At 39.9% G+C, this 25,581-nt stretch overlaps 1 protein-coding gene across 4 annotated transcripts in view; it reads left to right on the forward strand.

The window, feature by feature from the left end:
• Positions 1-912: 912 nt before the first annotated feature.
• Positions 913-25,581, forward strand: part of FRMD5 (FERM domain containing 5) — a 321,183-nt gene continuing 296,514 nt past the window's right edge. For 2 of the 4 annotated variants that reach the window (XM_086363254.1, XM_086363252.1), the window contains exon 1: positions 958-1,263. In XM_086363254.1, the coding sequence (XP_086219380.1) occupies positions 1,162-1,263 (102 nt within the window). In that variant the 5' untranslated portion in view covers positions 958-1,161. Of the gene's footprint in view, positions 1,264-9,168; positions 9,236-25,581 lie in introns of those variants that run through there. The other 2 variants (XM_086363251.1, XM_086363253.1) reach the window with 2 other exon arrangements.

Genomic DNA, 25,581 nt, shown 5'->3' on the forward strand with positions numbered 1-25,581 from the left:
ATTATTTTCCCATTAATATGTTTATTAAAGTTCTTTGTTGATTTGATCCTTTTGTAACATTTCATCCCAAAATCTTTTGGGAGAATACTGTCTCAGTGAAATTTTTGTAAAGAACATGAAGTCTTTAGATATGAAGTCAGAGAAGGCAGGAGATAATATTTTTCCTTTGTGATGTGTACCTCCTTACATACTCTGCTGTTTTGTTGAGGAAGTACGAAGACATGATACTTCTAGTTCTAAAGGTGTAGATAATGGACCCATCGTTTCCTCTGCATTGTATGGCTGAAGGACCACGTCTCAGTCTCTTCCTTTTGTCTTGTGAAAATAAAAGGAGGCAAACGGTGTTTGAGTGGAGGGTTTCTAGGGGTTAAAACCCTGGTGCTTCAGCCCCTCCGCGAACCCTGCAGTTTTACTTAGGTAGCTCCTGTAAAACAGATGCTCTCCAAAATAAGAGGAGTGGAGCAGAGAAGACCTTCCAACTGTCGTGGGGGTACAGCAGCGCAGGTGGGGGCAGCCGCCTGGTCCAGAGCCGAAGGTGCCTGCATTCTGCAGGTGCAGGGACTGTGAGCTCTCAGCGCTCAGGCACCAGAGAGGCGGGAACCGCGGCGTTGCAGAGCGTGCGACTTGGGCCCTGAAGACGAGGCCACATATATTCCAAACAGCTGACATTGATCAAACCCATTGCCCGCACCTGGCCCGGGGGAGGGAAAAACAGCATCTATCCGAACCGCAGAGAGAAAAAGAGCCCCTGGTTTGGGACGCCAGAGGGCGGGTCTGACTTGGCTCGGTGCGACTGCTTTGCCGCGATTGCTTCCCTGACCTGTCTATCATCGCAGTGTTCTGTTTCTATTGGCTTTTCCATCTGCCACTCGGTTCCGCCGCGCTGACCCCCATTGGCCTCCCTCCGGCCGAGTCCCCGCCCCACGAGCAGGACACGGGCAGTGGGGCGCGGAGCAGAGCGAGTCCGGCGTTTGCTCTGGGCTGGGGGAAGGCGGTGGCGGAGAAGGAGGAGGAGCCGGGCCGGCAGGAGGCAGCGGCGGCGATCGCGCTGGGGTGATGGTGCAGGTGCTTGGGGCCGGCGCGGAGCTGCCCGGCTGAGGGGCGCCTGGTCCGGGGTCCGCAGCGCCGCCGCGTCTCTCCCGGAGGCGGGCGGGCGGGAAGATGCTGAGCAGGTTGATGAGCGGCAGCAGCAGGAGCCTGGAGCGCGAGTACAGCTGCACCGTGCGGCTGCTGGACGACAGCGAGTACACCTGCACCATCCAGGTCAGTGCCGCGCCGCGCCGCCCCGCCCGCGGGAGCCCCTTGTTCCCCTAGTCTGGCCAGCTTGACCAGCGGCCGCCTCCCGGGGGTCGCCCCAGACCCCAGCGCTTTGTCCGCCGCTGCCTGCGGCGGATGGCCCCGCCGGTGCAGGTCCGGGTTTGGGTACCCGGAGCTCGGTGCAGCTGCGGCGCGAGTCCCGGCGTCCTGGACCCCCCAGCTCGTCCCCTTCGCTCTCCCGAGGTGAGGGCGCCCCATCCTGGCTCCTCGAACCCGCCGATATGGGGAGCACCTTCCGCGGGCGTCCGGAGGGGGGCGGAGAGGGCGGGAGGTTCTTTCCTCGGCCGCCCCGTCGAGGGGCGGGGAGGGGGGTGGGGGGCGCGGTGCAGGCTTTGGCTTTCTGGGCGGGCAAGGACGGCTGGCGGCTTTTCCCCTATCTCTTTGGCTGGAAGGATGATGGTGTATGTCATAATCTCCCCCCCAGCATTTGTGAGTCAGAGCTCTCCGAAGGTAGAATTGAACGCGTAGCCCATGCAGAGTGGCCTATTGAAGGGAACCCAGCCCCTTGGGCTTTAAAGACTTAGCCCCCTTCTCCCCCCCCCACCCCCGGCTTTTCGCTCCCCAAATCTTATTCAACTGGGCAATTCTGGGGGGCGCGAGGTAAAGATTTAGCAACAAGTCCCAGCGATTTGAGGGATGGCATTGGCGAGAATCGGTGACTTAAAAAAAAAAAAAAAACAAACAATAAAGGAAAAAACGCCAACAATACAGTAATGCTGCACAGCATTTCCTCGGAACCTGGTGTTTTTGAAGGGATTTTTACAACCTCCTGCTGTGTGGCACGTCAGGAGTAGTAGTCTTGCCCAGGAATGCAGTCGCAGCCCTCTCTCCTCCTTTATAAAGTCAGAAATAGAAACCGCTGACAATGCTCCAGTGTAGTTCACAGTCAAGAGGGTCCTGTGCTCACCTGCCCCAAACTGCTCTTCCTGGAGAAGCAAATTGAGTTGGACCCGGAGGGTCTCACCTGATCCCTTGCCTCTGCAGCAAAAACCCGAGAAGGCTTCTCATCTCAGATGTAGCAGGCAAGAACCGTCGGCCCGGGTCCTACTCTCTTTGTCTCCCTCCCCGCCTCCCTCCAACCCCCATTAATTTTTTTTTTTGCTGACAATGCTCAATAGCGGAAAATAGCGGTGTGTGAGAAAGACGCTGGGTAGTATATGAGAGCAGCTGCTGTCTGCTGACTCCGTGCTCAGTTCTGCCTTCTCTCCACTTTGCTTTTTCTCCCACCTCCAAAACCCAGCTCTGGGCATAAGTGCTGACCTCTGCCAAAGATTTATGAGGGTAGGGAAAGAGAACAAAATCTCTTTTTCAGGCCCCTTAAATACAGATTAACCAGTCATAAAGATGCTAGCCATAAAGTGAAAGGATTTTTGTAGTAGAATATGATAGAGAGATGTTGTGTATTATATCCTTAGTGAATGAGTGACATGCTACTTTTTGTTTCTATTGTATCTTTATGTGTCATGTACAAGTTTTTTGTTTTTGGTGGGAGGTGGGGAACCAGAGAAAACATGGATTGAGTTGACATGTTTACTATTTGAATACATTGTGTAGAGCTTTTAAAAATATTTTAAAATTTAAAGCATTTACACAATAGCATATCAAGGGCAGTGTGAGATTTAGATTTCATGAGTCTTGAAAATACTTTTGGAGTATATGGTGAAATAAAATTTCTGGGGCAGATTATTAACTTTTGCTGAGATATAAGGTACAAATAAAACACCTCTCCATTTAGTGATAACCTTATGGTTCTAAGGTATCACAACAAGGCAACTAGTTATTTTCCCAGTTAGTGGAAAACCCAGCTGGCAGATTGGTGTTATACTTGTGGGTAGTTTTTATTACTGTTGAGGAAAATATTTTTAAGTTGAGCAGGAGTTACTGGATTTATGCTTTCTATGCACTACTGTGGTTGTGTTTATTTTCCTGCTGGTCTTAATTTTACATTGTTACAATTTAATATGTTATAAAAATTTAGGCTACTTAAAAATTAAGCCTGGTGTAATATGCCCAAACTGTAAGTATTCACTGTCTAGATGTTTCAATGATTGTGCATTGTGTTTCTTTTATGAAAATTTAAAAACACAGGAATTCTAAAGTATATGTATTATTGTCATTCTTTGGTGCTACTACTGTGAATTGCTTTTGTGTTTACCCATGTGAGGAAATGTAGATAAGACAATATTTTATGTGAAATTAATATTTTGAGCATATACCTTTTTTGAGCATTTAGAGATTGAGCTTTTCTTAGCAACTTTTCCCCTCTGTGTATTTCTATTATGTGTGTGTTAGAGCACACACATGTGCTTATATGTCAAACACTGGGCACAGGGTCTTTTTTTAAATCAGTGTGTGTCACTTATTAAATTAAAGCAATATTTACATTTAGGAATTACAGTACCATATATTATATTAAAAATTGGTGATAGTTTAAACTCCTTTTCCTAAAAGTATTGTATGCCCATATTTTTCTTGAAAATAAGGTATCTAAATTTCAGTGCTTCTTGAGGTGATCAGAGACCACATAGGGTATTACAGAACCAGAAATGTATCATTGGCTTAGAGTGTTAGTTACATTTGGTAAATTTCAGTTTGTAGGAAATTCTGTGGAAGTGTTGGTCTAGCCTTTTGTATTGCAGCAGTTCTACTGATCTGGTATTTATGATGTGATTATTAAGGTAATAAAAATTCCTTATATCCTCTCAATGAAGGTTGCCACAGTTACCAGGCTGTTCTTTTATTCTTTCTGATATGCAATTGTATTTGTGGGCCATGAGAAATGCAAGTATACGTAGAAGGGTTGTAGTATAATTGCCTCCCTGTGAAGAACATTGTTAAGAGTTCCCTGCCAGTTTTGAAGGTCATTGCCTCATAAATGCAAATCTGGTCCATATTTTTCACATATCTCTTTTACTTAATCACATATTTATTTAGTTACCACATTTACTACCTTACTTTATTATTTTATTTAGGAGAAAATAGGAAAAATGAAAAGGCTACCTAGTATTTTTGAACTCCCCAAATGGAGTCATTTACGAACTTAGGCATGTAATATCCTGAAGAATAGATTTTTAAACTATCTTTCAGGTTATAATAGTTTATAAAATATTAAGACTATTGAAGAAATGCCAGTAGAAGTATGTATCAAAAAATATATATTGCCAAGTCAGAAATATTAATCACCTTTTTTGGTTATTGCTGAAAAGTAAAGCTACATGAGAAATGAATCTGATTTTACTGGGAACATACTAAAATAACAACCGATTAAGCAGTTAGGGTAGATTAGTTTTTCCAGTTAAATAAAGTGCAACCATAAATGAAATGTACATGCAGAGTCAGTTCTAAAGTGGAACCAAGATGCAGATTTGATTGTGGCTCAGCCACTTAGTTGGAGAAGGAAATGGCAACCCACTCCAGTGTTCTTGCCTTGAGAATCCCAGGGACAGGGGAGCCTGGTGGGCTGCCGTCTATGGGGTCGCACAGAGTCAGACATGACTGAAGTGACTTAGCAGCAGCAGCAGCCACTTAGTAACTGTGGGACCTGGAGTAAGGAAGGGAGTATTGAGGGGGAGAACACACGTGTTGATCCTTGCACCTGCCAGGTACTTTGCCTGTATTATTATCTCATTTTCCTCACGTCAGTGTTACGGATTGATCATAGACTCATTGTACCAGCTAAAGAAAATGGGACTGTGGATTGATGGGAGAGCCTGTATTTGTTGAATGGCTGACTGTGTACTAGTTTCCTGCCAGGCGCTTTGCTTCTGCCTTACATCAACCACTGAGAGGTAGGTGGTATTGTCCTTGTTTTACAGATGAAAATCCCAGATGAAGGAACTTGCTCAAAGCTAGTAGGTGACTGTACTGTATTTAAACCCCAGTCCTTTTGTTTCGAAATCCCATCTTTGTTCCCTCTCTCTATTCTGACTCCTTAAGGCACTTCACCTGTCTGTACCTTAATTTCTTCATCTATAAAATGGAAATTTAATACTTACATCACAGTAAAGACAAAGTTACTTGGAAAATTACTACAAATAATTAAGAACATTTGAATAGACTACTGTACTTACATTGTGCTTTAGTCGATTCAATTCAGAAATAGAATTGAGAAATGTTTTACTGTTTTAGAAAAATAAATGAAGTTAAGCTGTAAGTGCTTTTAAAATGATTTCTGATTAATTTCAATAAAATTGTAAAACCCTGTGCTGGCATAAGTGAAATCTTTATTAGAACTCTTCTTTAAAGTCAAGAGTTCAGCTTTGCTTTCCCTCGACTCTACAAGGTCTTTGGCTTTAGAGGGACGTTTGTTGCTTGAACCGTGGCTTGTCTTTTCTAAGAACTTCTTGGTAAGTGGAATCCTTGGTTTCATTAATGCAAAGGGATGTTCTTAGAGAATTAGGGTAATTTTCTTAACAGATGAAAACACAGAGCTGTTGTATTTTCACGAATATTGTTTTTTTTTTTAAACTTTATTTTAAAAAGTAATTATGCGGTCTCAGGATCTCTGTTATGATAGCAAGTCAGTTAGAATCTAATTCTTAAAACTAAGTTCCAAAATGAGCCTTCTAGGATCCTAAAAGCACTTGTATTCTGTTTCTTAATTAGTGTATTAAAACATTTATTGTACTAAAAGAATGCAAGTCAGTTTGGTACAGAAGGTAAATTCTAGACATGCATGTATGCTTTCATTCTTTTTGATTTTGAAGAAATCCTGTTTAAGGAAGTGTCAGTGTTCATCCAAGAGGAACCTAGAAGCAATCACTACAGAAGATTTTACTCAAGGGTATTTGTATGAATTTTCATTTTGTTAAAAGCTTGGAATGAGTATGCTAGATGAGGCAATTCACTATAGTGTATAATAAAATATAATGTGGTTTTTGAGTCCTCTGTTACATTGTCCAGAGACAACATATCATGTCTGTGATATTAATGTCATACTTTTAAAAAGGAAGTGTTTGCCAAAGTACAATCAGACAACCTGGGGCAAAAACAGTACTTTTTCATGTTTGTAGTGATTTATGTATAGGTCTTAAAATGCGTAACCCATAACAAGAAGCATGACATTATTTTAGAGGCAATTTACCAATGATATATTAAAATATTTTGGGTTATTTTAAGAAATTTATTTTCTGATAGATCACACTTCAGACTCATTCACAAAGGAGAGAGTAAGTGGAAGCTGTAAATCTTAAACCCTGAGAATTACAGCACCTAGTTCAGTGCTTTACATAGTTTTAGTTCAGTAAATACTTTTTCTAATTTGTGCTGTGGGACTGCTGTGTTAACTAAGACACTTTAACAGTTATTATACCTGAAAACAAACATTTTATAACAATAGTATCAATGTAACCCTTTCTGTAGTTCCAACCCATTCCATTTCAAACCATTTTGCTGTGTAGCCCCCCTTTCTGATGAGAAATACAGTATGTAAATGTGGTATTTTATGAAGCCGGATAACTTTTTGTCATTATCCTTTGTGGAATTAGTGGGCTTCAGTCCAAAACCACTGATTTTTCCCCTTTGTCTCTTAGGATGTCAAGCCTTTCAGGTGCCCTCACTTCCCCCATCTCTGCAGGTTTAGAAGGCTTGCATCACATGGATACGGTGTAGTACAGTGTACACGGGTGTAGTACAGTGTACATGAATAGAGGTCTGGTAAAATTCGGATATTGAGTATAGGTATCACCACAGCCACAAAGTCTCCTTCACTCCTTTCCCCGAAGTCAGCACCACATAAAACAACCTCCTCACAGTCTCATTTTCTAACCTCTTGCCCGGACAGGAAGTGAACCATGCTTGCCAATCTGTTTCTAATTATGTCTATTTCAAGTTGAATTCATGTTCTTTCTGATGGGCTCATCTGTAACATTCTGTTGGACTCTGCAGACGTTCTTTCCCGGAGCAGCTTCCTGTGGGTCACTCTCCCTCAGCTGTGCCTAGCCGGAGCTTGTACAAGAGATGCGAATGTCATGAAGGATTGGCAGCAACCTTACAGCTCCTGTGTCTCACCTGCATGGTGCTCGGGGAGGAGGGTGCTGCTCTCTCGGAGGCCAAGTGGCAGTTGTTGCTCCTTTGTTTCGTGGTCTTGATCCCTGGGGCTCAAGCCAACCACCTGAATGGTTTTCTCATGCAGTGGAGAAATTTGAAGTGTACTAAAGCATCTCTTGGAGAAGGAAATGGCACCCCACTCCCTTACTCTTGCCTGGAGAATCCCATGGAGGAAGGAGACTGGTAGGCTACAGTCCATGGGGTCTCAAAGAGTTGGACACCACTGAGCCATTTCACTCACTCACTCACTCAAAGCATCTCTATCCAGGTGGCGCTAGTGGTAAAGAACCTGCCTGCTGTTGCAGGGGACATAGGAGATGCAGGTTCGATCCCTGGGTCGTGAAGATCCCATAGAGAAGGAAATGGCAACCACTCCAGTATTCTTGCCTGGAGGATTCCATGGACAGAGGAACCTGATGGGCTACAGTCCTTGAGGTCTTGAAGAGTCAGACACGACTGAAACAACTTAGCACATACAAAGCATCTCCATCCTATGTTGTAGAGTGAATGGTGTTTCTCCTAAGAAAGCAAAACACCTTGTCATATGTCCATTCTAGCTACTGAATCAGGCCTTCCATTCTTTTAAGACTCTAAACCGTGGTGGCCAATAGGTCATTTTGAACTTTGACAGACATTTTACATTTGGGTAGAGCCAGAGATAGACTGGAAAATCCCATGGTGGGGGAGCCTGGTAGGCTGCAGTCCATGGGGTCGCTAAGAGTCGGACACGACTGAGCGACTTCACTTTCCCTTTTCACTTTCATGCATTGGAGAAGGAAATGGCAACCTACTCCAGTGTTCTTGCCTGGAGAATCCCAGGGATGGGGGAGCCTGGCGGGCTGCCGTCTCTGGGGTCGCACAGAATCAGACACGATTGAAGCAATGTAGCAGCAGCAGCAGCAGAGATAGACTGGGGTGAGCAGTTTCTCTGGGAGGATAATCCCCAGATTTAAATTATGGACCTCTTGCCTCCCAAGGCAACCATGTGATCCTCATTATTGTCAATATTTTGAACAAGATAAGCCCCTTTTTGGTCTTTCACCAATTATAATTGCTGTACTATTTTCAGGTATTTTACTTTTGTGGTCCTTCTAGCTTAATTGTATCATATCCTAGATTTGGCAGGTAGGAACTTGAAAAGATTCTTAGGTTCAGATTCTCCAGGCTTTTGCTTGCTACTGCCGGACTAAACATCAGCTTGTGTGAAGTCCTCTAAGGAGATCCTTCCGTGCCATGCTCATACAGGCAAAATAATTGGGCCACATGCTTGGCAACCACTGAGTTTGTGTACAATAGCTCCATTCACTTGTCTACAGAAAACACCCCTTTGACAAGTGATTATAGCTTTTGTCCCCCCCTCCTCTACTTCTGACTCCCTGTGTTACCATGACCTCATCTCTTGCTCTGTATTTAGAGGCACTCTGGACCACTCCAGAAATGCTTTAGGACTTGTTCTCATATGTTAAAGATCATTTCAAGTTAGGTAACCACTGCCTACCCAGGGAAGCCAGGACCCAGGATAAGGACCAAACCTAGCTATTCTCCTACCTTATTTGAGCCGTTTTACTGTGTCACAACTCAGGGGCTCTTTTCTTTTTGTAGAAATCGTGAACCTTGTTAAAAGTAAGGAGAATAGAGTGGGTGATTTAAAGCAGTGGTTGTCAAAGTGTGGTTCCTGGATGAGCAGCATCAGTTTCACCTGGGTGCTTGTTAGAAATGCAAATTCTTGGCTCCGCTGCGGATCCAGCGAATCAGAAAGTTGGGGGCTGGAGCTTAGCTGTTTGTTTTAACAAGTCTTCCAGCTGACACTTAGCTTGCTGAGGATTGAGAATCCCTCCTGGGTCACACAGATATTTAGGAGGGAACATTGGTAAGTATTGTTGATTGATTGGATATTAAAAGTGCAGGAGAAGCCAAGAGTGAATCTCATATTTCTTTTTTTTGTTTGTTTTTTAAAAAATGACTACCTTTTATTTAAAATCTGGGCAGCTTAAACTTTCTACTTCTGAATGGCCTTAACTGATTCTCTAATTTTGAAAGGTAAAAGGTTATTTGCAGATATGCATACCCATTTTCAAGTGGGCAGGAGTCTAAAGATGAGTCTTAATTCCAATTTGATGCTCTTATATTATTGATTATTATTCATCTTCTCTGACCTACAGTCAATATGATTATTTCATATTTGTATACTGTTTTTCAAAGAAATCTTCACAACTCAAAGCACTAGGTGTATTTGGCTAGTTGTAAAGGGACAGGAGTTGTAAAGGTCCCTGTTGTCCAAGGGCTTACAATCTAGACAGGGATTGCTGCTGCTGCTGCTGCTGCTAAGTCGCTTCAGTCGTGTCCGACTCTATGCGACCCCATAGACGGCAGCCCACCAGGCTCCCGCATCCCTGGGATTCTCCAAGCAAGAACACTGGAGTAGGTTGCCATTTCCTTCTCCAATGCATGAAAGTGAAAAGTGAAAGTGAAGTCGCTCAGTCGTGTCCAACTCTTAGCGACCCCATGGACTGCAGCCCGCCAGGCTCCTCTGTCCATGGGATTTTCCAGGCAAGAGTATTGGAGTGGGGTGCCATTGCCTCGCAAACATGTAAATAGCGAACTATAAAACATCACAAATTTCAGGGCTTATACAAGGTGGTATGCTGTGACAGTGCAAATGTGGGGGAGTTGAGACTAATAAATATTTTTCAGAGGAGGTGAGGCTTGAACTGGGTCATGAAAAGTTGCCAAAAGCAGAAAATGGGCTATGGGGATGGGTAAAGGGCATTCCAGGCTGAGGTAGCAGCAGGCTCCCTCTAGGTAGAAAAGCTAAAAGTGTAAAGCCAAATATACTTAGTCTTTCTTTTACTATGTTGATCTGACTTGCTCTGGTACAGTTAAGTCAAATAACAGGAATCTACTTGCCTAAGAAAAATTACTGTCAGTGAATTTCAATCATTCTTGACGTGCTCAGAGGAGTGAGTCTAAACTAAAAATAAATGCATAAAGCTGGCATTGAATTAAATCTAGTTCCAAAACTGTAACACAAATTAAGATTCCTCATAAAGCGATGGCATCATATAAAGAAAACGTGCATTGGGATAGCAGTCTTAAATCTGTGGCTGCAGCAAGCGCATGTGAATTTTATTTTCAAGAAATGTCATCTTTGGCATCAGTTTGTTACCTGACAAAAAAAGAGGGTATCAAATTCTGCTGCTGCTGCTGCTAAGTCACTTCAGTCGTGTCCGACTCTGTGCGACCCCATAGATGGCAGCCCACCAGGCTCCGCCGTCCCTGGGATTCTCCAGGAAAGAATACTAAAGTGGGTTGCCATTTCCTTCTCCAGTGCGTGCAAGTGAAGTCGCTCAGTCATGTCCGACCCTCAGCGACCCCATGGACTGCAGCCTTCCAGGCTCCTCTGTCCATGGGATTTTCCAGGCAATACTGGAGTGGGGTGCCATTGCCTTCTCTGAAATCAAATTCTAACATCCAGCTAATGTTTGAAAATCCTTTGACTGGTACAGTGTAGCCTAGATCGTGTATTAAGAGTCTGAAAATGTGACCCATAGAGCCCTAAGAGGCACTTTTTTTGTTGTTTTTTTAGCATTTCTACCCAAGTGGCCACCCCAAATGGCTTTTCTAGAGGACAGACGAGTACTTCCCTTGATTCTTCCATGCGCCCCTGCCTGCCAGCTCCGAAGTTCCCAGCCCTACACAGGGTGCACTTTTAGCACTCAACACAATGCCAGGCTGGAGCTTTGGGGATGGGAACCTCCAAGAAAGCACTGTTTGGCATTTGGGCAATCAATGTTCGGCAGAATGCCAATGCTAATCGGTTATTTTGCTCTGGAAAAGGAGAAAAAGGAGGGATAGTCTACAGACTGATGAATAGGGGAGTGACTGACAATATGAGCACTGCATATTGTTGGAGAGATTAAGGAGGCTTGCTGTGAAGTGGTGTTACGGGAGCCAGATAAATTAGCAAAAGCCCACGGGCCCAAGACCTGAAAGAAATAGTAGTGCCTCAAAACAGCATGCCCTAGGGCACACTCAGATGTCTGGCCGTTTTCATTGAATTTGTGGTAGGAAAAAGCCAGATCTTTCAGTTCAGTTCAGTCGCTCAGTTGTGTCCAACTCTTTGCAACTCCATGGACTGCAGCACGCCAGGCCTCCCTGTTCATCACCAACTCCCAAAGTTTACTCAGACTCATGTCCATTGAGTCGGTGATGCCGTTCAACCATCTCATCCTCTGTCGTTCCCTTCTCTTCCTGCCTTTAATCTTTGCCAGCATCAGGGTCTTTTCAAATGAGTCAGTTCTTCACCTCAGGTGGCCAAAGTATTGGAGTTTCAGCTTCAGCACAGTCCTTCCAATGAATATTCAGGACTGATTTCCTTTAGGATGGACTGGTTGGATCTCCTTGAAGTCCAAGGGACTTTCAAGAGTCTTCTCCAACACCATAGTTCAAAAGCATCAATTCTTCGGTATTCAGCCGAACCCTCTTAGTCTGGTCCTCCATTCCAGCCCTCCAAAGTTTGGCAAATTATCCTTTGCCTCCGAACAGATGCAAAGCCTATTTCTCTGTAGCCTGATTTTAACTCAGGGGCCTCTAGTCTGGGCTCTAGGCTAATTCTGAGGACACCTAAGTGGAAGAGTTGACTCCAGGAGTCCCAGAAGATTCCAGTTACTCTAGGCAGGTGGTGTTAGAAGATTCTTACTTTGTCACACAGGAGCCAAGCAGGTAAGAACATTGATCACCACACAAGGAAGCAGAAATAATCAACTCACTGAAGGATCTCAAGTACTTCTACGGGATGACTGAGGCTGGAGAAGGCACCCAGCCTGCCCTCTTTCAGATCTTTGCCTCTAGAAAATTCTAAAACTCCCTGAGGTTGTTCTGGAATTAGAGGTTCATAGGTCAGAAGGACCTATGGACTGGCAATGATGCCTGGGATGTTATCTTGAATCTGCAGTTTTGCTGTACACAGTTCTGTACAACAGAATATCCCATCAGCACTTTGGGAGGCCACTCAGAAGGAATCTGCCTGTGAGAGAAAAAACGTCCGATCAAAACATAAGGTAGTTCCATAGATTAAAGGATGTGGATTACATTATGCTTCAGTGTATATTTACATACATTACAATCACACCTTTTTTTTTTTTTAACACTTCCCTCCACCAACAGAAGGTGTGGCCACCACACGAAGAATTTGACCATAAGCAAAAATCTAAGTCTTCTTCAATCTATGCCCAGTTTCAGATTCTAGTACACGTGAAGTAGGTTAAAAAAAAGTGAGCATTTGCTTGCTGTAACTACAGAACATAAGTTACTGAGCTAACTATTGTCATGTCAGATTTTATAAGCAGAATAGCTGATCAACATTTCCTTTGCTTATTTTTAGATACACCTTGGTTAATTTAGGTAATTTAGCTTCTTTAAATGAATAGCCATAGTACAGAAAGCACAGGTAGGAATTGTATTCTAATAATTTTATGGTAAAGCAGAACACATATTACCTGTATTCCAATTTTTTATATTGGTACTAGACAGTCTGATTATTTGAAAGAGACAGATATAATGATATTATATTGTCTTGCTGCAAATTATATCTTCTAGTGTGTCATAAAAGATTATGAACTATTTCTACTAATAATGTGTCTCATATAAGATCCTTTTAGCTTCTGGTCAGGAGAAAATGGCAAAAGAAATCGAACTTTGTCTTCACTTCTTGATTTCCACAATCTTCCTTCCATCTTTTCTGACATGATAGCTCTTCTGTCCATCTCTTATTATGTTCTTTGTTTTATCCTAATTTATACTCTAGGCCATTCATTTAATACATTCTCTTATCACCACTTTTAATTGGCATCACTGATAAGTTATACCTTTGCTTATGGTCAGATTCTTTGTGTGGTGGCCATACCTTCTATTGGTGGTGGGAGGTGTTAGGAAAAAAAAGTGTGATTGTAATGTATGTAAATATACACTGAAGCATAATGTGATCCATATCCTTTAATTTGTTGTTTAACACAAAAATGTTGTATGTTGGTTAATTAAAATTTGAGACAGTGCAAACAAATGAAAATCTGTATTGTATAAGGTGATATTTTGAGGCTGGACTGAATATTGTATGTTTAGATTTTCTATTAATTTTTTGCAATTATTTATAGTTAATGGGCTTTCCCGGTGGCTGAGATGGTAAAGAATCTGCCTGCAACACAGGAGACCTGGGTTTGATCCCTGAATTGCGAAGATCCCCTGGAGAAGAGAATGGTTACCCACTCCAGTATTCTTGCCTGGAAAATTCCGTGGACAGAGGAGCCTGAGGGGCTACAGTCCATAGGATTGCAGAGTTGAACGTGACTGAGTGACTCATTCACACATACACACACTCAAGATGGATTAATAGAACCAAATGAGACTCTGTCTACTGTAACTTCGGGTCTGGTTCTTGAGGACTGGATGGACATGGAAGGGCTGTCCATGGCCAGGAAAGTCTATACTGCACAGCTAAAGTCAGTGAAACTGGAGAGAGAGCTAAAATTGTTGACTAAAGGGAGAAACAAAAGATGAAAACCAGAGACACTGTTGGGATAGAGCAAGGTGAGCCTTAAGCAGAAATACCTGGTCAGAATTTGGAGGGAGAATCTGGGGAAGCAGGATGGGGATAATGAAAGCATATTGGAGGTCTGTTTTTTTGTTGTTGTTGCAGCTGATGTGAGAAGAGGCTTAATGGTTTAAAGGAGGCTTCTGGGCTTGGCCCCCATGTAGAGGTGATATTTAAGATGTGTACCTGCCTGACCAAGACTCTGCCAAAGAGCACTGAAGTTGGGTCTAGGGTCCTCTGCTGGGTCCAGACAGTAAATATTTAGTGCTGAATTATGGGAGGTGGGGTTGGGGGTGGTCCCAGGGAAGAAAGGAGAAGCCGCTCAGGGAGGCGGCTATTTGTTAACTGGTAGAGAGAGATCTCAACATTTCTGTGATCAGCAAGGTCTTATTGATAGCATGCCAAGCTGAATTCACTTCTCACTCCCTCAGGCTTCTTCTGTTAGGTGGGATGAGATTGGAACTTCCAAGAACCCGCAGGAGCTCTGGGTTTTTGAGGCATGATAGTGCTCTGGATGAATTCAGCCTTTCTCTTTGGACGGTAGCCTCAGTGATGACAGGAATTAGGGCCCCTCCATTGTCTTCCCTGGCTCTCTATTTGTGCTTGTCAGATACAGGGTCTTAAAGGTCTAGGTTTCACCTTCCTATGGAGGGTGAAAGTGCTTCCAAATGCAACTGATCAAATCCTTTGAGCTTTTCCCATTGCCTACTGGTGTATTATTTAGTTAGGCCTTTGGCAGGGCATAGGAGGCCTTCTGTCACCTCTCTGCAGCCACTCTTGCAGCCTTGTCTCCTGCCATCCTCCATGTGCGTTCTCTCCTGCACAAATTGGTCTCTCATCACCTCCTTATTCCAGGGTAAATAGCCAGAGTTGCTCGGTAGTGCCTTGGGGGGACCTTATTGCAGACCTGCCACACTAAAATGTGAATGTTCACTCACACTTCTTCCTCTCACTAGATTGTGAACTGTTAGGAGGGCAGAGGTTATATCTTTGTACAGTTAGTATGTAAAGTCTCACCTTGGGGTCCAGTAAATATTGATAATAGATGTGCATGAATGAAAATGTTAGCTCTGATAAAGGGGATTATTAATAATGCAAATGTAAGGTTATCTCTGACTTGAATTAAATAGATTTTTTAAAATGAACAGATTTTCTGGTCTTTAGAGATATGTTCTGGTGACTTTAAAAGGTGGTTATTTAGTGATGATAACTGCATAACTCTAGATATATACTAAAAGCCACTGAATTGTACACTTTAAAGTGGTAATCTTATGTGAATTTCATCTCAATTCACATGTCAACTTCTTACTATTGTTATACAAAATGTTACCATTGGGGGAAGTTGGGTGAAGGATACATGGGACATCTTTATACTGTTCTTACAATTTTTTCTATCATAATATAATAAAAAGTTTTATAGTGATTAAATTAGTTTTCCTGAGCAAATATGTTTATTGTTAAGATTTATGGTTTAGAGTGACTAGAAAGTTTCCTCGCTTGATTAGGATCCAGTTACTTTTCAAAATTATGTGGAGATTTTAATAAGCAGATAGATACATTTTGTCATATGACACTTGAAAATAAAATGTTTTCAATTATATTCTAATAAGACAAATTAAGGGTTTAGAAATAATACCTCAGTAGTCTTTTTGCATCCTTCTTTCCATATGATTTTCTGTTCCTCTCCTTATTCTTTTGTGACATGATTAATTACAGTTAAAATGAATGTCCTGACAAATTATGCATATCATAACATGGTGCCATTCTTATGTGTTAGAGAGTTACTTGATATAGTGTCCATATTATGTACCTTAATTGTAATATGTGTTAATTGATCCATTTAAAATTTTATTGAGTACTTACTGTGTTCTGGGCTCTGTGATGAGCACTTTATGTGCATTCTTTCATTTACTCATACATATTTAATAGAAAATATTATTGCCCCTAATTACAGATGAGCACAATAAGGCTTAGAGGTGTTAAAGAACTCGCCCAGTGTTACATAGCTAGTCGTTGCAGGAGCTGGGATTTGAACTTGTGTCTCTGACCTCAGAGTTGTTCTTAATCACTGCTCTATGATGAAGCAAGTAGTATAGTCTAGTGGGAAAAACACTGATGTGGGGGAGTCAGGAGCCCTGTGTAAAATGCCTGATTCTGACTGATTTACTCTGAGGCCTTGAACAGGTAACTTAAGGTTTAAGACGCAACTGAGCTTCTCATCTGCAAAATGAGACTCAAATAGAAAACCCCTCAAGTCTCTTTTAGCACAAACATTTGCGCATGGCTCAGTAGTGTTTTTCTTCGTGTTCCTCTGTGAAGGATATTCTTTATAAATGCAAATATTCCTTTTAAAGAAAGAGATGTCAAAAAAGAGCTTGGTGACTGCTGCAGTCTACGTTCTGGCCCTGTGTTTTGCAGAACACAAAATATGGTTTTCTCTACTCATTCAACGATTAGATTCTGGGGGATTGACTTATGCTCATCAAGTCATAAGAACTTTTTTCGGTAATCCAGAATCTGTTAATTATATGGTAAAGTACTGAAAACTAGTTTCTGCCATTGAAGATACTTCTTTTTGGATCAGAGACTTTGGAAACCCAAATTAGAAGCTATTTTGGAAGGCAGACAAAATCAGATGATTTTTGAGGGACATTCTTCTAGGTTGTGCCAAAGCCTTATAAGCTGTCTCTGCTCCACAGTAGGGTTGTAGTAATTATGTATCTTCCAGAATCAGCTTTTCTATCTCCCTTGAATGGTGCTTACTAAATGCTTGTGGTCTTCTCTTTAACCCTTTGCCCACTTCTGCCCACTTCATGTAGATTATTGTACATATATTAATAATACAACTTAAGTGTTTTTTAAAGTTTTATTGAGGTATATCCTAGATGATATTCTGTCTGGATGTTTCTTAAGACTCTATCTGAAATGCCATTTTCCCCTCCTAAGTTAGTCGACTTGGCCAGAGAAATTGATATTATGTTTGTCTTTCAGAAGGAGGCCTTTTTAAAAAGCTGATCTCGAATGTTAAGGGGGGAATTCTGCCATAGTCCTCAAATACCACTCTGTCATATAGAGTGGTATGGAGAATTCCATGGACAGAGGAGCTAAGTGGGCTGCAGTCTATGTAATCTCAATAATATCCATAGGAGGCATACTCCATATATGCTGTGGAACTTAAGAGTAAATTCTGATGTGTTTTAAAGGTTTCCACTATTTTATTTGCTCTCAAGTTTCCAGATACTGTTTTCTAATTTGCCTACAATATAAACTTGCCTTTTTAAAAAAGTCAGATTATTGGGATACTCTACATAGAGTAAAAATTCACTATTTTATAGGTGTACAGTTCTTTGAATTATAACAAATATATACAGTTGTATAACCAACATATATAGAATATTTCCAGTACCCATATAATTTCCCATGCCCTTTTATGGTCTCTTCCCTCCCACTTCCCTGGATCTCTGTCATGCACTAGTTGGGTTTCTGTCCTTATAGTTCTGCCTCTTCTACAATGTTGTATAAATAGGGTCATACAATATATAATCTTTTGGATCTGACATGGTAAAGAATCTGCCTGCAATGCAGGAGTCCCAGGTTTTTGATCCCTGGTTCGGGAAGATACCCTGGAGAAGGAAATGGCAACCCACTCTTGTATTCTTGCCTGGAGAATTCCATGGACAGAGGAGCCGAGTGGGCTACAGTCTATGGAGTCAAAAAGACTCAGACATGACTGAGTGACTTTCACTTTTTTTTCTTTCACTTAGTATAATGCTTTTTTGAGATCTCAATACAAATTATATATCATAAAGTCTGTTTAAGGGATACAATTAAACAATTTTTAGTATATTTACAGAGTTGTACAATCATCAGCATAGTCTAATTTTAGAGCATTGATATCACTTCCAGTTAACTGTCATCCTTATTTCTGGTCTCCTCCTCCCAACTCTCTGCCCTTGGCAAACACCAATCTCCTTTCTGTCTGTAGACTCTGGACATTTCAAATAGATGGTATACTCTATATATGGTCTTTTGTAACTGACTTCTTTCACTTGGCATAATGTTTTGGAGGCTCATCCAAGTAGTAATTTATATAGGTATTTCTTTTTTATCACCAAATGATTTTCCATTGTATGGACATATCACATTTTCTTTTATCATTCATTGGTTGATGGAAGTTTGTATTCTTTTTGGCTTTTATAAAAAAAATTCCTTTGATCATTTATGTACGTGTTTTTGTGTGGTTGTATGTTTTCATTTCTCTTGGATATGCTGTGAACATTTATATACAAGTTCTTGTGTGGAAATATGTTTTTATTTCTCTTGGATAGATACCTAGGAGTGGAAATACTGGGTTCTAGGGTGACTTGATGTTTAATGTTTGAGGAATTGCCAAGCAGTTTTTCAGAGTGACTGCATGAGAGATCCAATTTCTCCCCATCCTTTCCACTCACTATTGTCTTTTTGATTATAGCCATTCTATGAGTGTGAAGTAGGATCTCATTGTGGTTTTAATTTGCACTTCCCCGATGACTAAAGATGCTGAATATCTTTTCATGTGCTTATTAGCCATTTGTGTGTCTTTCTGAGAAATGTCTATTCATCTCTTTTGGCCATTTTTTAAATGTTGTTTTTGTTACCGAGTTGTAAGAGTTCATTATGGATACGAGTCCTTTATCAGATAGATGATTTGCAGATATTTTATCCTATTTTGTAGGTTGTCTTTTATTTTCTCGATGATATCTTTTGAAGCGTAAAAGGTTTTAATTTATTTAACTGAATTTATTTGGCTGCACTGGGTCTTAGCTGTGGCATGCGGGATATAGTTCCCTGACCAGGGATTAAACCTGGGCTCCCTGCATTGGGAGCGCAGAGTCTTAACCATTGGATCTCCAGGGAAGACCCCGAGGTTTTAATTTTGATGAAGTCCAACTTTAATCTTTTTTATTGCTTGTGCTTTGGGTATCATATTTAAGAAATCACTGACCTAACTCCAGATCAGGGTTTACTCCTGTATTTTGTTCTAAGAGTTTTGTGGTGGTAACTGTTACATTCGGATTTATGGTCCACTTTGAGTTAATTTTTATGTGTAATGTGAAGTAGGGGCCTAAATTTATACTTTTACATGTTGACATCCAATTGTCCAGTAGTTTTGGTTGGAGAGACTGTTCTTTCCCCATCAAATTGTCTCGGTCCCTTTGGCTGAGGCTCAGTAAGACCATAAATGTATGTGTTTATATCTGGATTCTTGTATTCCATTCAACTATCTTTATGCCAGTACCACACCATCTCACTGTTTGGGTTGCTTTGGCTTTGTGGTAAGTTTTGAAATTGGGAAATGTGAATCCATCAACTTTGTTATTTTTAAAGATTATTTTGACTCTTCTTAGTCCATTGCATTTCTTTATGAATTTTAGGATTTGCTTGTCAAAATTGTCAAAGATTTAGGATTTCTGCAAAAAAAAAAAAAATCCAGGTGGAATTTTGTAATGAAGATCAATTTGGGGAGTGTTGCCATCCCCTTAACAGTGTTAAGTCTTCTGATATATATGAACATGGGGTGTATTTCAATTTATTTTGATTTTTTAAAACAATGTTTTGTAGTTTTTCAGTGTAAGCATAGTGCTTTTGAGATATCTTCATGTTAGTGCATGTGTCAGCATTTTGTTCCTTTTCATTGCAAAGTACTATTCCATTTTATGGATTATATTGTAGTTTGTTTATCCATTAACCAATTGATGGATATTTGGGTTAAATCTATTTTTTTTTTGGCAATTATGAATAAAGCTGTAAATGATATTCACATGTAGGTTTTTATTTAAACATGCGTTTTCATTTCATTTGAGTAAATAACTAAAAATGGAACTGCTGGTTGTGCATAAGTATATGTGTACCTTTATAAGAAACTGCCAAACTGTTTTCCAAAGGTGTTATACTGTTTTGCATTCCCACCAGCAATACATGAGTTTCCTTTGCTCCAAGTCCTCACCAGCACTTGGTATTATTAGTTGTTGTTGTTGTTTGTGGTATTTCATTGAAATTTTAATTTTCATTTCCAGTCCATTCTGAAGGAGATCAGCCCTGGGATTTCTTTGGAAGGAATGATGCTAAAGCTGAATCTCCAGTACTTTGGCCACCTCATGCGAAGAGTTGACTCATTGGAAAAGACTCTGATGCTGGGAGGGATTGGGGGCAGGAGGAGAAGGGGATGACAGAGGATGGGATGGCTGGATGGCATCACTGACTCAATGGACATGAGTCTGAGTGAACTCCGGGAGTTGGTGATGGACAGGGAGGCCTGGCGTGCTGCGCTTCATGGGGTTGCAAAGAGTCGGACACGACTGAGTGACTGATCTGATCTGATCTGAATGATATATGCTATGGATCATAAGATTCATGAAATCCTAAACTTTTGGAGTCGGAATAGACATCAAAGAGTTCATTCTTGGTTTTTATATTGTGTTCTTCACACATATTTCATGGGCTGTCTGAGGCTGGGCTAGGAGGTTGGAGAACTGAGGAGCATTCTGAGTGGGTGTGGATCTGAGCTCCCTGCCCAGAAGAGCTCTACTTTTCCCATTTTTATATTGAATTCCCATATAATATGTTATTAGAAAAAAGATACCTCTGTGGGAAAAAAAATGAAGGCTAAAGAATTCTTTTTCTAGAGGACAAAACTGAGACCCAGAGAGGTAAATTGACTTAAGGTCATGTAGTTAGTCTGGAGTAGGGTCATAATCCAGTGATCTTTATTTTGCAAAGTATTATCTTGTCATGGCTCTAAAATTCTAGTATTTATTGGCTTGAGGAAGAATTATGATAAAAAGCGTCATTAAGATTTGTTAAAATCATAAATATTTAAAAAACAGGTTTCTCTCATTCTGAAAAGTAGTGCATCAAAACTCAGTCCTATCTTTCATGAGTTAGCTGCACTCAAATTGTATTTTTTTCTTCTTCCTTTAGGAAACCAATTTCTAGTACAAAACCTTTTAAAATTATTGTGCTTAGTTTCTGAGTGGTGTTGAAAATGTGGCACAACTGTCAGAGGTTATAAATGACAGTACATTATGAAAATAGGTAAGGGAACAAGAAGGGATTTACCTTGGGGAAACAGACATTATATTTTGTTACCAGTTTTGACAAACACCGGCAATGGCTCATCAATGTTGAAAGGGTAAAATTGAATTCATTAGGTGCAAACATAATGGTTAGAATAAGTTATATTTTAGAAGAAGGGTTCAGTTCTGAAATCCTTCCTTTATTGAGATTTTTCCAGAAATTACTAGAGTGTGAAAGCAATTCTATGCTGACAGTCTGAGATTGGCTTCAGGACTGATGAGTAAGCAGTGCATGATTAGATTGAGCAGAATTTTATTAGAATGCCTTTGGTGGATTTGAGTAGAAGTTTTATTTAGTAAAGGTATTGTTAAAGGTGCATCATATTTGGACTCAGAAAAGTTAAAAGTCACATCTTAGTTCTGCTTCATATCACATTTGTGACCTTGAATGAGTTACTTCTGTGACTTTTTCATGGTTTTTTTTTTTAATTCAATTATAAGGAATGACAGTGATATCCACCCAGCCTACTTTTCATAGTTGTATAAGGAGAGAAAAAAAATAAGAAAAATTATGAAAGTACTTTGTAAATTTTAAAATGTTATTCAGATGTAGTGTTATTATAAAAACTTTTAGAACTGTGATATATGCAGGATTTTTAAATGGTTTTTCTTCCTGATATTTGGCCATAAGTTACTTGCATTTTTTTTTAATTGAACTGCAGATGTACAATGTTGTTATGTCAGGTGTACAGCAAAGTGATTGTTTCATATATATCATTCTTTTTCAGATTCTTTTCCATTATAGATTATTGCAAGATTCTGAGTACAGTAGGTCCTTGTTGTTCATCTATAGTAGTGTGTATCTATTAATCCAGAACTCCTGATTTATGCCCCTGCTAACCATAAATATGTTTTCTATGCTTGTGAGTCAACTTCTGTTTTGTAAATAAGTTCATTCATGTCATTTTTAAACTTCCATATATAAGTGAGAGCATATGATATTTGTCATTAACTTACTTCACTTAGTATAAATCTTTAGGTTCATCCTTGTTGCTGCAAATTGCATTATTTTGTTCTTTTTTTATGGCCGAGTAATATTCCATTTTGTGTATATGTGTGTGTGTGTATGTGTGTGTATACACACATACACACACACATACATGCTACGTTTTCTTTATCCATTCTTCTGTCCGTGGACAATTAGATTCCTTCCTTGTCTTGGCTTTTGTAAACAGTGCTTCTGTGAACATATGGGTGCATGTATCTTTTCAAATTAGTTTTCATCTTTTCCAGATGATGCCCAGGAGTGGGATTGGTGGATCATATGTTAGCTCTAATTTTAGTTTCTTTGAGGAACCTCCATGTTTCCCATAGTTTCTGCACTAATTTGCTTTCCCACCAACAATTTAAAAGGGTTCCCTTTTTTCCACACCCTCTCCAGCATTTATTATTTGTAGACTTTTTAATGATGGCCATCATGACTGATGTGAGGGGATAGGAAATACCTCATTGTAGTTTTGATTTGCATTTCTTTAATAATTAGTGATGTTGAGCATCTTTTCATGTGCCTATTGCCCATTTGTATGACTTCTTTGGAGAAATGTCTGTTCAAGTCTTTTGCCCAGTTTTTGATTGGGTTGTGTTTTTTTTTTTTTGATATTATGCTGTTTGTATATTTTGGAAATTAATCTCTTGTTGGTCAAATCATTCATAAATATTTTCTCCCATTCCATAGGTTGTCTTTTCATTTTGTTTATAGTTTCCTTTGCTGTGCAAAAACTTTCAAGTTTAGTTAGGTTCTATTTGTTTGTTACAATACTTAGATTCTTTTTGCCTCTGTCTCATGCCTTTAGTTTCTATGGGAAGTTTTCCTCTTCCTTAGTCCTCCTCTTTTTCTTTCAAATAGATGACCCTTCCTCATTGCTTTCTATTAGAAGAGATGACTGTGTTAGTTTCCTCTTAAGGAAAAGATGACCTATTTTTTATTTTGTACAGATATTTTGCTTAACCAGGTTGGCTGAAATTTTAAAGCTATAAGCTGCATGTAGATTTTTAAAATTTGGTACTGAATTTCCCTCCCTCGTGGTTGTAGAGTTTCTTCTACTACTGCATTTCTTCTGGGCTCTCTGCTCCCTTAAGGTGTGTTTGACACCTAGTATATGCTAAAGCTGAAACTCCAGTACTTTGGCCACCTCATGTGAAGAGTTGACTCATTGGAAAAGACTCTGATGCTGGGAGGGATTGGGGGCAAGAGGAGAAGGGGACAACAGAGGATGAGATGGCTGGATGGCATCACTGACTTGATGGACTTGAATCTGAGTGAACTCCGGGAGTTGGTGATGGACAGGGAGGCCTGGCGTGCTGCGATTCATGGGATCACAAAGAGTCAGACATGACTGAGCATCTGATCTGATCTGATACCTTTACCTTGGTTAAGTCCATTTGTTGGTTCATAATAGTAATCAGATACCTTATTAAGATTTACTTCGTGGACATGAATGGTGGAGTCATGTATTTCCACTCCCCCAGTACAGTCAAAGAGAGATTTCATTTGCTGATCTGGCTCCTCTGTCTTAGATGGAGTTAAGGGTCTTTGTCAGTCTTCAGAAACTGTAGACTCTGGAAACAGCTGTCTGCTCTGTTGGTGAAATGGAAGGATCTTCCGTTTCTGATATCTGAGCTGCTGAAGTGGTCAGTCATAGTGTTCTTTCTCTTCCTTCCTGGTTAAGAGAAGAGAAAAATTTTACCTGAGAATTTTCAAAGTTATTTTGAGTGGCTACTCATGTCTGTCTTATTAATTTCTTTTTTAAAAATTAAGTTATTTTAATTGGATAATTACAATATTGTGATTTTTTTTGCCATACATCAACATGAATCAGCCATAGATTTAGTAATTTATTTTTATTCAAGTTAATTTTTACAAAGCTGTGAAATTTAAATATTATTGAAATACTGTTTCATTGTGAGATTTATTTACACTTCTTTCTTAGGTGTGCCTTCATCATTTGAAGTAATTTAAAAATAACACATAATTTTTTAAAATTAGAGTCTAATTTTTTTTAAAAGTGAATTTAATTTTAAAAGCAGAGGAATAGAAATATTAGTGTATTCATAATTTATTTTAATTACTATTGGGTTATGTTACACTTTGTGTTTTGGAAAACACCATTTATGTACTTAAAAGGATTTATAGGTTAGGAGTTTGAGATTAACACACTACTATATATATAAAATAGATAAACAACAAGGACTTATACATACTATATATAAAGTAAGTAGCAAGGACCTACTTTATAGCACGGGGGACTATATTCAGTATTTTATAATAACTGTAATGGAAAAGAATCTGAAAAAGAACACATGTATATGAAACTGAATTAATTTGCTGTACACCTGAAATTAATGCAGCATTGTAAATCATCTGTACTTTAAGAACAAGAAAAATGATACATAGGGATACTGTGTTAAAAGGCAGCAGGTAGCAGAATTCTCTTCAGTGATGATGTTCTAGGGTCATTTTGTTCACAGCAGTCTTCCTTGGGGGTTGGGAAGACGGAGCCTGGAATGGAGTAGATGAAGGTGCCTGTGCCAGTTGAATTCCTCATTGGGAATTCAAAGGTTGGCATATGCTTTAATCATTCATATTTAGGGGAAAATTATATCTTGGCCTAGAGAAATCTAATTTCTAAAAATACTACAGAGGCAACATTCTCAGTATGCATTATTGTATGCTCCATAGTATATTAAAAACAAAACCAGAAATGCTGGATCCCAAAATACAGCCTTTTAATTATAACCAAAAGCTCACAGTTTTGAATACTAAGTAGACCAGAGAAATTCATAACCAGTAAAATCGGGCAGTTTGAACAGCTTGATCAGTAGTTTGGTTGCCAATAGAATGACTTCTCTAAAATATCACTTAGGCTTAGTTATGGTGAGAATTATAACATGGCTTTCATATTTTCCCCTAATCTATACATTAAATTGTATTCTAAAAGTGTCACCATTTTGTGGTAACAGTGTATTTTGTATTTAGATGTTTTATGCAAAAAAAATGTGCACTAACAATTTAAGAAGAGCAGGTTCTTCTGCTTAGGACTTATAGGGCATCTCTGTGAGCTCTTAAATTCTGATTATAGGCATGTGTCTTGTGACCAAGCTGTGAGTACTGTAGATTTTAATAGTTGTGTTTGTGTGTTTTAAACGTAGCAACATGAATGGGATATGTCAACTAATGTAAGTATATCTTGAGCCACAGAATAGATGACTTAAAAAAATTGATTGTAAATGGAAGCATTTTTAAATGAACTATTCACAAAAATCTATAGCAAATCCTGTAGTTAAATGAAAAATCATATAGAAAGTAATATATGGCTCAACCTAGTTTTCATGGTATAGGTGTTGTATAACCAGCTAGGTAAGATAACTCTTTTTGGAATAGCAGACAAAAGCCAGTAGCTTATCTAAGGGCATAAGCTCTATCAGAAGTTTCTGGCAGGGGTCAGAGAGAGAGTCTGATTTGTTTGCCAGTGATCCTGGGCCTTGAAATGCTTTGGAGGCCAAAAAGAAAAC

Source organism: Bos grunniens, chromosome 21 (genome assembly GCF_055505025.1).
Source record: "Bos grunniens cultivar Pamir isolate PY7600 chromosome 21, Bosgru_T2T1.0, whole genome shotgun sequence".
Classification (NCBI taxonomy): domain Eukaryota; kingdom Metazoa; phylum Chordata; class Mammalia; order Artiodactyla; family Bovidae; genus Bos; species Bos grunniens.